Source organism: Pistacia vera, unplaced genomic scaffold (genome assembly GCF_008641045.1).
Source record: "Pistacia vera cultivar Batoury unplaced genomic scaffold, PisVer_v2 Contig347, whole genome shotgun sequence".
In the NCBI taxonomy this organism is placed as follows: Eukaryota; Viridiplantae; Streptophyta; class Magnoliopsida; order Sapindales; family Anacardiaceae; genus Pistacia; species Pistacia vera.
Window position 1 is genome coordinate 244,695 of NW_022196165.1, and position 14,069 is coordinate 258,763.

Here is a 14,069-nt window from a genome sequence, read left to right on the forward strand (position 1 = left end):
CCTATGGAATATATCCTCTAACGGATGGTGGTGCATGTGATCCTTAGACTTAAGATCACCAAAGCACTGTGTTAAATATTAGTGTAGTTTGACACTAGCCTAACATAATCCTTTTTAGGTTTATCAGTACGATAGTGATTGACTACACTGAGAAGTACACCATGGTTTTGGTGAATCGACATAGGATTCATCACTCTTGGGGTACAGGAGAATTTATCTTGCTAAGTAATTCGATAAATGACAACGACCGCAAATTTGTGGACATATAATATTTTCCATCAACCCATCGCTCCAATCCTCACTTATACAACCCTTTTCCATCAACCCATCACTCCAATCCTCACTTATACAACCCTTTTCCATCAACCAATCCACACTTACACTTACACTTACACTTACACACACACACACACACACACACACACAAATCAATCCACACTTACAAGACCCATTTCTTCAACCCATCGCTCCAACCATACTTACACAACCCATTCCATTAACCAATCCACACTTACACAACAAAAAGACAATCATAGTATCATACAATACAAGTCTACAACACTACACAACAAATACAATCACACAATACTACTTGGCAATCTGCAGAACAAGTACCCTGGGTGGCTGTGTCGTTGGCGGTGGATTAGTTGGGGTAATTGACTGGTTGGAGTCTCGGAGACGGAGGTGCATCAGTTGCGAACGGTGGCGCAATTTGCAAGCAACGAACATACGGAGAAGTAATTTTGGGTTATAGAAAAAATTGAATTGGTTTTTTTTGTTTGGGTTTCAAATTCAATCAAACATTAGTCATAAAACTAGGTTTTTAAATTTTGGAAATAAAATTAAATATTCTAACCCCCCTCATAATTGTAAAAACTTACATATGTACCCTCATATAAAGCCCCAAAACCCCCTCATAGTTGTAAAAACTTACATATGACCCCTTAAACCCTTTTGAGCCCTTATGTGCTCGCGAACCTCTCGAGTCGAGCCATGATTGGCTCGAATTGGCTCGATATAGGACTCGAGCGACTTGAATTCGAGATCGGCTCAACAAATATGAAGCTTGACCCGAGCCCGCGAGCAGCTCGGTTTGGGTCACCGCCCTAGTTATACGAGTATAAAGTTAGTTTAGTTGAGAGAGGTGATCAATTTTTTACAGGCCCCATGTTTTGGCTAAATTAATTAATTTCCCTAAAATAAATCCTTTGTGCTAATTTATTAAATAGAGGTAGATTTGTGAAAATTAATTCGATGAGAAAATTGTTTTGACCGATTCAGAGGTCACGCACACACAAATTGAATGCAGTAATCCAATTGCATAAATACTTTTGGAATACCAAACATTTGTATCTGATTGTTACTTAGTTGTCAATAGCAGCTTAGAATTTTCGTTTTAATCGGAAATGGGAAGGCGCCCGGTTAGAAACAGGGAGGAGTCAGCGTTGACGAGAGGAGTAACTTCTGCGTTTTCGTTCGTTAAATTTGCAGAGTTCGAGATTCTGTTCCTTCTTTTCTTCATTATCGCTTTCATCGTCTTCAAAGATCTCGTAAGTCTTCTCCTCTCTCCAATTACTATAACTTCTGAGATTGAATTATTATTAATTGGCTATAAACAGAAGAAATGATTTGATTTAATTTAGGAGTCCCATGAATTGTTTATGTCTTGTCTGGATTATTGCTTAATGCTTGTTTAGGTCTTGTTCTTGTTACGTTTAGCGATGTATCCTGTATTTTTGTGATAAAATTACTTTTTAATTTGGAAAGATTGGTTCTTATGCCTCTTCAGCTTGTCATTGTTGTGGAAGAATTTTCAGTTGTATTGTGGATACCCTCAGTGCAGATTCAGAGTCTTGGATTTTGGGCTCAATCTGTAAATTCAAGAAAATTGGGTGGCCAGAGTAAAGAAAATGCAATATTAAGCGTGAATTATAAAATTAACAAATGCAAAATTTAGAAAAGAAATTAAAATTCTGGATTTGGGAGCAATGTGTTGTGCGTTAGGAAAATTGACCCTTGAAAAACAACCGCAAACAAGGCTGCCTGAGCAAGTGCCTATTAGACCCATTACCAAAACTTAGCTTAGAGATGTGGGACATTTTTTGATCGTGAAATTGCACCATATCTTTGAAACCAATTCCTTAACAACCCATATACCCAATTAGGTGGCTTTGTGAATCCCAAATCTTGTTGCATAGTTTTTGGTCTGATAACAGTTGTTATGAACAAATTGAGTATAACTCATCTCTACAAATGGCTTGTAATTGAAGATTGTACAAGCAAGTACTTTCTAAAAATTGACTTGTAAAGAAAGAGTTCCTAAGCAAGTGCTTATAAATTTAATGTCAAAACCTTAGCTTATTGATGCCGGACTCAATTGGGTTGTTACAATCATCATGCTTTTGAGGATCCCACACCATGTCGGTAACAAGGGCTCTCCTTGCTTAGCTTTTTCTTTGATATCAATTGTCATGGACAAATTGAGTAGAAGTCATCTTTAAAATTCGGCTTGTAATGGAAGACTGCAGGAGTTAGTGCTTTTTAAAAATTTGACTTGTAAAGGAAGAGTGACCAAACAAGTGGTTATAAATCTAATGGCCAAACCGTTGTTTAAGGATGTAGGGCTTGATTGGGTCGTTAGTCCACCATGCTTTTGAAACCAACATACACAAGGGCCCATGTACCTAGTTAGGTGATTTCGCAAATCTCGCACACTACTAGATAGCAATCAGCAGCCTAACCTAAGTTGTCTTGTCAATTCTACTTGTAATTGTTAGGTACACATTAAGTAGAAATTATCCGTAAAAACTGGTTTTTAAGGGAAGGATCCCAAGTGTTTATAAGATCTATGGTCAAGTCATAGTTTAGTGATGTGGGACTCATTCAGAGTTTTGCAACTTGGCTGCCCTCAGTAGGGAAGATTCCCCCTCTCTTGCATGCCCTTCTTTCAAATAGAAATTTGGACAGTCTTGTCCCATATTCTTTTTGCTTGATAAATACTTATTAAATAAGAGCAAGCATGTTATTCATTGAATGTAACGGGTGAGATCGTGCGGACAATTGTTCAATAGGATAACTCTTTTTTGCTTACACTAATTTGTGAAGTTGGCAGTCAAGGAAGTCTGATGGTTGTCCAATTTGGTTGGCTGTTTATAAAATTTTTCTGTTATATGTACTTTGTTTTTAACAATTTGATGTATTATTTACACACAAACACAAATGCATGAACTTCATCAGGTCATGACATTAATAGATCTGACAAATCATTACAACTGACTTAGTTGGACAATCATATTTTTCATTAGTGTTAATCTGTTTGGTCAATATTTAATCGCCCAACTAAATATATGATCTGAATAGATTTCTTCTCGTTTTCTATGCAGTACACTTCTAGCATTAAGTTGATTATAGCATTTTTTATTTACTGAAGTTGGTGTTGTGGTGATCCTATTTGTGACTGACAATTTTAGTGACGCATTGATTCATAACATTACATGCTTTATCCATTTGTATAATGACTGAAGTTCTGATGATTGCAAAAATTGTTTGTAGACGTCAAGGCCTGAATATAATCAGATCCTCGTCAAAAAGCCGGGCGGAATTGATTTGTGGCCGTACTAGCTGCAGTCAGCTGCTTGATATATATATGGGTTGGATTGATATTTTATGTATTATTTTAATAGGGAGGGTGGGTAATTAATTAAGAAATTTTTTGTTGCATGTTTATAGAACTTTTTTAGTTGTTCCAAATGTATTGTGGGTGAACTTCTTCTGAGAACATGAAAAGGGCTTCGAGGTCATCTTGTAGTGCTTGTGCTTTGGTTTAATTTTATTAAATATGAGGAGTGAATCATTTGGGGAGTATGATATCACTATGTCAAGCAATTATTTATTATGTATGTCCTTATAATTAGTTAAAGTAATATCATCAATTACTTGGATTTATTTACTGATGTAATGATTTTATGAGTTTGTGTTCCAAGTGATTTGATATAAATTAATGATTGACATTTCATTTCTCTACATGACAATCACTTATAAAACAAACTTAAGAAACTTGGACACATAATATTTTCTTAAGTTTTTATTTCAAGTGATGCAATATTAATTAATAATTGACAAAAATATACAAAATCGTGTGTTATCAGAGAATCAAGCAAGAAGTACGACATCCACCTGTTTTATTTGTATAGCAGCTAAAATGCAAGCTTCATAAATTGGGTTAAAAATGGTCTAAATAATAACAATAACTCTGACAATGTGTGGCAAACAACCACTATTTCCCTCTCACAATTAAGGGGGAAAAATATAATAATAATAACAGACGCAAACAATGAAATTTAAAACAAAATTCGGACTATGAAATTAGAAAATCGATATTCACAACTAGCTAGAGCAAAAAAATTGAATATCACATATAAATTGCATATTTTCACATTCACAAATATCAGATCAGTCGACCACAAACAATAGAATGTATAATTTTTTTTTTTAAATACAAATAGAGATACGTCCAAGGGGAAATTCTTTTACATTCATGCTCATGAAAAATCGGGTAACACCTTGTATCGCAAATGAATTGATGTCCATAAATCATTCTTTGGCAATATCAGTCGCACCGCTTGACTCGTCTAAGCCAGTATTGGCAACAAGACTCTCAACCGGGACTTTTCCTACATCACGTCGAACTCCAAGATCAGAAACCAATCGGTTGACGCAATAAATACCATAACCAACAGCCGCCAGGCCACTAAAGCTTGTAGTCAAGTATCTAAGGGGTGAAGAAACAATAGCACTTACAGCAGCTGCCAATGATGCAGCCTGGCCACTGCAACCCATACTGATGCTAGTATTCACAAGTAGACCTGTTTTGCAGTATATTGCAAAATCCTCACAATTTTTCTTGAAAACATGGTAGACACCAAAACCATTCTGTAGAAGAAAAGTGGCACGATGGAGAACATCTTCCGGGGGATCGGAAGTGGCAAGGGTGCAAGTCCCTCCTCGAGCTTTGACAAGAAATAAAGCTGGTGAGACACCATACTCAAAGAGATAGAGATCGCCACCAGCAAGAAAACAGTCAATGCAGGAGATGATGACACCATCAAGCCTTGAATAATCACCACACTGTAGACATGGATTGTCAGAAGGGTGAGCAGGAGATGAGCTAAAAATGATTCGGTCAAAGAAAGTTCCAGTGCCGATTTCCTGTCCTGCTCCCCTAGTGAAATGGATCACTTTTCCATCACCAGTATATATCCCTAGTGCATATTGGAACCAAAGTTAGCAACACTGATACGGCATTTTAATATTAATTGTGTAAAACATTAAAAATTTGTTTCCATATACATTGTTTATGATATTCATAATTTTTTCCAATTCTAATTGCCAACCAATAAATGTAAGTACAGGCCAAGAACGAAAAGGTCAATTAAGGAGGAAGCTAATCAACTAATACCTCAACGGAAAATCTTATACAACGTATATGATATTCAAAAAAATTTATAATTCTAATTGCCAACCAATAAATGTAAGTATTTGCCAAGAAAAAAAATGGTCGATTAAGCAGGAAGCTGATCAACTAATACCTCAACGGAAAATCTTATTAAATTCAACTCAATTACGTTTTGCTACTGACTAAAAAATTCAGATAAACATTCAAAATGAAAATAACAGATTCAGGATGCATTTCTAACAGATACAATAAACAACTTTAATAAGGAAAAAAATTAATACAGGAGCAAAAACAAACCATTGACATCATTAAAACTATCCCTATCCTTGAGTCATCACAACCGTAGAACTAAAATTATGAATAACAATAATAATATTCCTGGAACTATGTCCTATGTTGTTTCTTAAAAAATTCTCAGTTCAAAGAATTATATTCCAATGGACTCCCTCAAAGCTGTCGAAACCAAGTAAGTTCTGGTAAATTCCAAACATTTACTATGAAAGAAAGAAAGAAATCTCATAACATCCTCATGAATTGATAATTTCATATCATAAAAGTCATATGATGCAATCCAACACACCCCTACAAATTCATAGCCTTCGAATGCCTATAACTAATGTCATCATTCTTCAAATTAATTTTGATTGAAATCCATAAAACGAAAGGATAAAAAAGAGGGAGAACCGTGATGAGCGTAGATGTAGGCTTGTCTCCAAGAGTAGATGTGATCTCCAGGCTTGAGATCTTCTCCATGGATCTTGTTTGATAGAACTCCCATTTTTTTTTTTTCTTTTGATCTTCTCTCTCGCGTTACAAGAGAGAAAAGAGATCCTTTGCCTTCGACAACTAATAAATTCTGCAAAATATTAGGGGTTTTGGCGGAGATATAACCCTAATTGCATAACCTCTTCCAAATAACCAAACTGTTACAATCACAATCACGCGTACCTTATTGAATTCATGGGATTCAATTCCCTTTTCATTGTTTACTTAATGCATTTGAAAAAGAATATTTCGTAAATAGAATTCCATTCCTAATTTGAACATTAAATTGCTATTTTATCTTTTATAATATTCTTAGTTGATATAATAATTTAAATTACATATAAAATATCATTTAAATTATATAAATAAATGTTGTTTGAAAATGAAATTTTTTCCACAAAAATCATCGACCGAAGATTAACCTAGGCACATCCAATGAGTTCAATTTAAGTAGTCTCACCTTCTTTTCCCTTTTATGTTAAATCATACAAGAGGAAATACAACTTAATGAATAATAAATGGTAATATTTTTATTATTTAGGTAGTAATGTTATCTAAAAATTTATAATGTGTTTTTTTTTTTTTTTTTTTTTTTTTTAATCGAGGTGTTTGGACTAGCTTATGCGTCCAAAGATATCGTTCAACGTTAACTAATAAGTGTAGGTGAAGAAATGGTGTCCTGATAATGGTTATCTCCTTAAATGCTCATTGAATCTTTACAAAGGAAGGAGAAAGGCGGTTAGAAGCTCAAATTGGCAATGGTGTTTACAAGCGTGGGCTTTCTGATGCTCAAATTAGTGGAGGGACCAACATAAACTTTATAAGGAGTGATAATGGTAATAGATTTTGTGGAGACGAAAAAGAAGATGATACAGTGTATAAGTGACCTGGCAAAATGGGTTCGTATCTGCGAGTGGACCCGTACTCGTGAAAAAAATATAGGGTATGGGTCCATAAATTTAGGCTTGTATTTTGTTACCCCGACCCGTTTTTTGATAGGTGGGCCGGGTAAACACGTGGATACCCTAAATATTAAAAAAAATAAAAAACCCAAGAACAAAAGTATAAACTCAAAATCCCTAATTTAATTCTTAAGTCTTAACGCCTATTCTCTCTCCACCTTCGACTTCGACTTCAACTTTGACGTTAAACCCTTCCTACCAATACCATCTCTGAATTCTCTCCATTGCAATAGATCATCTCTCTCTTCGATTCGGCCCTTCCTCATTCTCTGTCACCTCCTGCTTGCAAGAGTTAAAACAGAAGAAGATTTCTCTGATTAGAGCGTGGGAAGAAAGTGAGAAGTGCAAAGCAGAGAACAAGTAAGACACCCCTTTTGAGTTTGATAGCTTTCAAGAGAGTGAAAATCCTCACAATCTGGTGATTTTGGTTGGTTCATTTCTTACAATTTTTCTTCTTGTGCTGGATATTTAGCTTTGGGTTTCTTGTTTTTGTTTAGTTCCCAAGAAAAAAAAAATACAAGAACCAAAGAATTTTGTGGAACATGGGATTATTAAGATTTTATTATTATTTGTTATGTATGGATTGTTGTGTGTTCCTATGCTGGATATTTAGGCTGCGTTTGTTTTACTTTTTAGAATAGTATTCTATAATAGAATACTATTTAATCAAATAAGATAGGATTCTGAGAATATGTTTTTGAAAATATTTAGATTATTTTTTAACACCTACATTTATTTTTACTAAACACTCCCGCAATAAAAGTTTATAAATTAACAAAATCACCCCCATCAACTATTGCTAGCAGTCGGCCACAATCGTCAGACGGTGGCTGGAAGCTGCCAGAATGGCGCATGACCGGTTGGATCTGGCCGGTCATGCGCCGATTTGGCCGTTAACGACGGCCATATCTTGGCTGTCGTTGATGGCTAAACAACAACTAGAAATCTGGCCATCGTTTAGCCCCAACAATGGCCAAGATATGGCCGTCAACGATGACCAAGATATGGCTGTCAACGATGACTAAGATATGGCCATCGTCAACGACCAGATCTTTGGCTGTAGATTTGGCCCTTTTTGGCCAGATCCATAGTGGATTTTGCTAGAAATGGCCATATCGGTGCACGACTAGCTAAATCCAGTCGGTCATGCACCATTCCGGTGACTTCCGACCACCATCTGATGGTGGTGGTCGGCTGTTGGCAATAGTTGGGTGGGTGGGGGTGTTTGTAACGCCCACATGGAGGTACGTTACTTATTTTATGCTTGTTTGCCCTTAGATAAGCTTATATGCTCTTAGTGTTGCTTGGTTGCCTTTAGTTTTGCTGGTTTTAAGGTGGAAGATTGGCGAATTTGGGAATTGCAGGTTTCGCCACGGCCAAGAAGAAAGTGCGCCGCGGCGACGTATGCTCTGGAATTTTTTGCCGGGGCGAAGAAAAAGCTTGGCTGGGGTAAAGAGCTGGCTGGAATTCTTGAGAAGATTCTAGAGAAAATTTCCTTAAGGGAGAAATGACCATTCTACCCTTAATTAGTTGAAGATGTGGGGAGTGAAAAGTAAGAAAATTTTATGGAGAATGCAATGGTGATGAGGGCATTTTTATAATTGACTAAAGGACAAAGATGGAATTTCCAAGAAAGTGTAAGGGCAAAATGGGAAAGTATGAATATTAATATGAGATATTAAAGGTTCAAGCACACAAACCCTACCATTCTCTACACCCCACACGCCACTTTCATTCTCAATTCTCTCAAGCTCTTCATCAAATTTCGAAGGAAAATTAGAGGGCTTTTGGTTGGATTTTGATAGAGATTCATTCCTAAGCATCCTAAGGTAAGAATTCTTGCAAATAGAGGTGTGATGAATTATTAAAGTGTTGAATTCTTATAGTTTCTATGCTTAGGATTTTGGAGAAAGTGGAAGTTTACCAAGGAGAGAGAGATTCTAGTGAAATTATTCAAGTTTAAGGTAAGTAAATCCAACTCAAGTTATGATTTGAGAAATCAAGTGAGTAAAGAATTTTTATATGTATGTATGTGTTTATGTTTTTGAGAATTGTTGATGAGATTGATGGTTGTGGATGAGTAGAATTTAGCCATGAGAAGTGGAAGTTGTTGTGTGGTGATTGACAGAAGTTGGGTTGAATTTAGAAAGAGTTCGAGAAGAATTATGAAGTGTATTTTTCCTGGCCAGGTTTAGTATTGATTTAAGGGAGTTTTACTCCAAATATTGGTGGCTTGAAAAAAAAGTAGAAGTATAGCTAAATTAGAATTTGAGTATGCATGCATTATGTTTGATGAAATGTCCAAGAGAAGTGTATGTATGAGTGTATTTATTTGTGATCTTAACATGAGCTTGTAGATGATAGAGAAAGACTTATTTTTATGCTACTTGGCATTCTTGCATTAATAATGAGCATGAATCATCTACATGCAATCATATGCATATGTATGAGAACTTAAAGAATAAAGAGAAAGAAAGAAAAGCACTAAAGAACAAAAAGAAAGAAGGAAGAGTGCTAAAGAAGAGAAAAGAAAGGTTGTTGTGATGGGGAACCTATGGGTGATACGAAGAAGAATATTCCCACACGCACGCCGCCTTCAATGAGCGGCCTAAGAATAAGAAGAAGAATTTGTACGGCCCGTAAGAGTGCATGTGGATGAGGGCTGTACCCAGAAGAAGTACCTACATGCACGCCCCCTTAAATGAGTGGCCTAAGAAGAAAAGAATTCGTACAGTTCGTAAGAGTGCATGTAGATGAGGACTATACTCACTTACACGGCCAGGGTTCCGAATCCATGCATCAACTAAGTCCGATCGGAAAAAAATAAGAAAGAATAAGAAAAGAAGAAGAAAGAAAAGAAAGAAAGAAAAGAAAGAAAGAAAGAAAGAAAGAAAGAAAAGAAACAAGAAAATAGAATAAGAAATAGAAAAGTGGAAAGAAAATGCATCTCTATGCACTTGTGCATTTGCATCACACTTATGCATGATACCATGATTTCTATCATGGGTAGTGAGAAATTCAGAGAAAACTAGAAAGAAAGAACAAAGAAAGTGAGAACGAAAGAACAGTGAGAAATAGAGATAAGAACAAAGAAGAGTAATGTAAGGAAATAAATTTAGAATGTGAGCAACGGAAAGAGAAGGCTAGTATAGCGGATTTACTTACTGAGCAATTAGTGCTCACTCCGTTAATTTCTTTATTTTTGTAAGAAATAGGTGAGAAGCGGTCGGATGGATGTCGAGAAGTGGAGGGAAATGGCACAATTGTCTACTATTTTTGAGCTTATGTGCATGAGACTTTTATTAATGTAAAGTATTTTATATATAAAGTAAAAAAAAATTTTTAGGCCCATTATCTTTTATTAATATGCTTATATGTTTTTATTGTATTATATTTTCCCAAGTATACTAGCTAGAAAGAGTCATTACGGTGTTTTTGTTAATTTATAAACTTTTTATTGAAAAAAGTAATTGTTAAATGTTTTGAGTTAAATAGAATATGATTAGATTTTGAGTTGAATAGAAAAGTAATTATTTCATCGGATTGGATAGGATAGTGTTACAATGTTAAAACAAATGCAGCCTTAGCTCTAGATATTTAGAATGGACCCATGGAATGAAAATGCTTGTTAAGTAACAGATGCACCAAACTTTATCCAAGCTTCTTTATTGAGTCTTGTGAAATATTGGACCCGTTTAGAACTAACCCGTTTTCTCGGGCCACCCACCTGTTTTGCCAAGTCTATATATAAGAGAATGTGAGAATGGTTCTTAGGGTGTATTTGGTTCAGGGAATGTTGTATTACTGAGAGGGTGCGTTTGGTTAGGACTGTAGGAAGATAACACAGGTTATTAATCTTAGATTTCGGACATTCCCATGTTTGGTTTCAAAATAATAAAAGATTTTGGAAAAATTGTAAAGCCAATAGTGTTTACTGTTGGTGATATAGAGGGTAATCAGATTACCACCTCAGACCTTGTTATTCTTTTATTACCGGGGGAATCCATATTTTATACCAATTTTGCCCTTAAATAAAAATCATTTCGGACACATTGCCCTCAATAATCCATCAAATAACAATTTACCCAAATTGGACAAAATGACTACTATGACCTCATAAGTTATTTTTTTTTGGACAAAAATGCCCTTCACTATTTCTATGAATACCACCCAAAAACCCCAACCACTGCAGACGACTGCTGACCACCAACACTAGTTGCCATTGGTAGTCGCCAAAACGATGTGCGGCCAATCGGATCTAGCCAACCGTGCATCGATCTGGCCGAAAAAGCTGAAAACAGCCGTATGGCCATGGATCTAGCCGTTTTCGGCTAGATCCACAGCCGTTACTGGTCATCTTGTCGTTTTTGGCCTTTGATCTGTCCTTAGAATGTTTGAACCGTGACGAGGGAATCAAGCGGTAATAATTCTTGATTGTAAGATACATATGAGCACATTTGGTGGCCATTCTAGAAACGTCCATTGCCCTAGTATTATTCTGACTAAGGGCACATATAATACAATAAGATTATCATAGCATTGAATGACCCCATCAAAAGATAGCAACAGATCTTATATGTTGAAGTTGTTTGGTGACAACTTGGTGCAACACATTAGTGCTTCCAGTTGGCAAGTTCATTGGACTAACCCTCTAGAGAATTCCATATAGATGGTAACCCTAATGTCTATGGAATACATCCTCTAACAGATGGTTGTGCATATGATACTGAGACTTGAGATCACCAGAGCACTGTGTGTAAATATCAATGTAGTTTGACGCTGACCTAACGTAGTCCTATTTAGGGCTATCAACATGGAAGTGATTTGCTACATTGAGAAGTACAATATGGCTATGGTGGATCGACATAGGATTCATGACTCTTGGGTATAGGAGAATTTATCTCGTTGAGTAATTCAGTAAATGACAACGATTGTAAAACTATGGCCATGGTGGAATTGAATTGGTGCTCAAGTTCGATTAAGTCGTTAGTTTGAATTACTGAATACGAACAAGTCAAGGTAGTATATTTGAAGTTAACATTATTTATATATTTCAAACCTTGATGAGATAATAGTTGATGAAATGATTCAATTACACGGTAACCATACCGTTGACATTTTTTTTCTTATGTGGGCTACAACATGATATTTTTGTTAGACTAGGTGCTCTAGAGCCAATCCAAATTATTGTAATTGACTTGATGTATCATAATTATCTATCAATAAAGGCATTATTCATATATTATGTAAATCGCATTCTTTTGTATGTAATAATATATGCCCTTAGAATGGTAGAATCTTGACGAGGGAATCAAGCGTTTCAAGTCTTGATTGTGAGATCCCTATAAGCAAATATGGTGGCCATTCTAGAAACATTCATAGCTTCAGTATTATCTTGACCTAAGGCACGGATAATACAGTGGCGATTGCCTATATTGTGAAATATATTATGGCAATGGTGGATTAACAAATGATTCATCACTCCTGGTTACATAATAGTTTTCTCACCACACAGTTTGGTTATATGGCAATGACCATAAATCTATGGCCATAGTGGAATTGAGTTGTTGCTCATAGCCAATTTAATCTCAATCGTTAGTTTGATAACCAAACACCAAATATGTCAAGAGTTTGATATGAGGATGACACTATTTATGTATCCCAGCCTTGATAAGATAACGGATGATGAAAGAATTTTATTGCACGGTAACCATACCGTTGACAGGTTTAAGTTCTTCATTGATCTCTACTTATTGGGTGGCCATAATGCCTTACTAGAGACCAATCTTGGTCTGTGTTTAGTAAGATGATTAATTGGTGGTTAGACTATCTCTATAAACCCTGCGTTATTATTTGGATACCCTAAGGTATGAAATTCTACCCTTTTAGGTAGTTTTCTTTTTTGAATGGAAGGGTAAAATGGTCAATTTGCATGCATTTCGAGATGTGGGCATTATAAAGTATAAGGGGTGATGTCATTGAAGAGAAATGAGGGTAGAATGATCATAAAGTAGATTTATAGGGTTAAATGGCGTAAACAGTAACCAAGGGTATAATGGTCTTTTCACATAAATCCATATGAATTAAGTATCCATAAAAGTGCACCAAGGGTAAATTAGTCATTTACCTAATGGGATTGCTTAATTATCAAGTGTTTAAAAGAAGTCAAATGGCATTAAATGAGTGCTAATCATTATGTTGTGGTAGAAATGACCGAAACACCCTTATATGAAAAATTTATGCCAAATGACCCTTATATCTAACTTTTAATGACCAATCACAATAAAGTAGTAATAAAATAAATATCTATAAGGTTTTAAGAGTGAGGAGTCGGCCTTGTAGACCCCAAATGCATCATCTTCTTCTTCCTTTCTCAAATCCACCATAAAAGCCACTAATCCAAGCATTTTCTTCTCAAATGTTCTTAGGGTTCCAAGCAATTTTTTGAAGGAGATCATGATACACCTTAAGGAGATTCAATTTGAAGGGTTAAGGTAATCCCTAAAACCCTAGCTTGATGAGTTTGAATGTATTAAAGCAATTTCATGAGTGTTAATGCTTGTTATAGGTGAAGGTGTTTATTTGGAGCCAAGGAGGAGTGTTTCTTTTGAGTTTCAATTGCCAAGGTAAGGGGAAAACCTCCCTTTAAACTATGTTATCAACACCTAGGGTTAGTAAACCTTAATTTTTGTTATGTTAATTTGATGTATAAAGTTATGGTTTGTTTATGTATTGTGTGAATTAGGGGTGAGCACGGGTAGCGGGTAGAACCGGAACCGGGGGTAAGAACCGGAACCGGAACCGGGGGTAAGAACCGGAACCGGAACCAGAACCTACCCAGAACCTGCACTGTGCGGGTAGGTTCCGGTTCCAATTTTTTGGAACCG

General features: G+C 35.9%; 2 protein-coding genes across 2 annotated transcripts; one reads left to right on the forward strand and one right to left on the reverse strand.

The window, feature by feature from the left end:
• The first annotated feature begins 1,248 nt into the window (after nt 1-1,248).
• LOC116139059 lies at nt 1,249-3,665 on the forward strand. The gene is made up of 2 exons (XM_031424733.1): nt 1,249-1,550; nt 3,553-3,665. The coding sequence occupies exons 1-2, from the start codon at nt 1,407-1,409 to the stop codon at nt 3,619-3,621; spliced, it is 213 nt and encodes a 70-aa protein (XP_031280593.1). The 5' UTR covers nt 1,249-1,406; the 3' UTR covers nt 3,622-3,665.
• Nucleotides 3,666-4,593: 928 nt separating this feature from the next.
• On the reverse strand, nt 4,594-6,339 carry LOC116139150. Its single transcript, XM_031424820.1, has 2 exons — nt 6,140-6,339; nt 4,594-5,261 (listed from the first exon to the last, which is right to left on the reverse strand). The coding sequence occupies exons 1-2, from the start codon at nt 6,231-6,233 to the stop codon at nt 4,594-4,596; spliced, it is 762 nt and encodes a 253-aa protein (XP_031280680.1). The 5' UTR covers nt 6,234-6,339.
• Nucleotides 6,340-14,069: the final 7,730 nt, after the last annotated feature.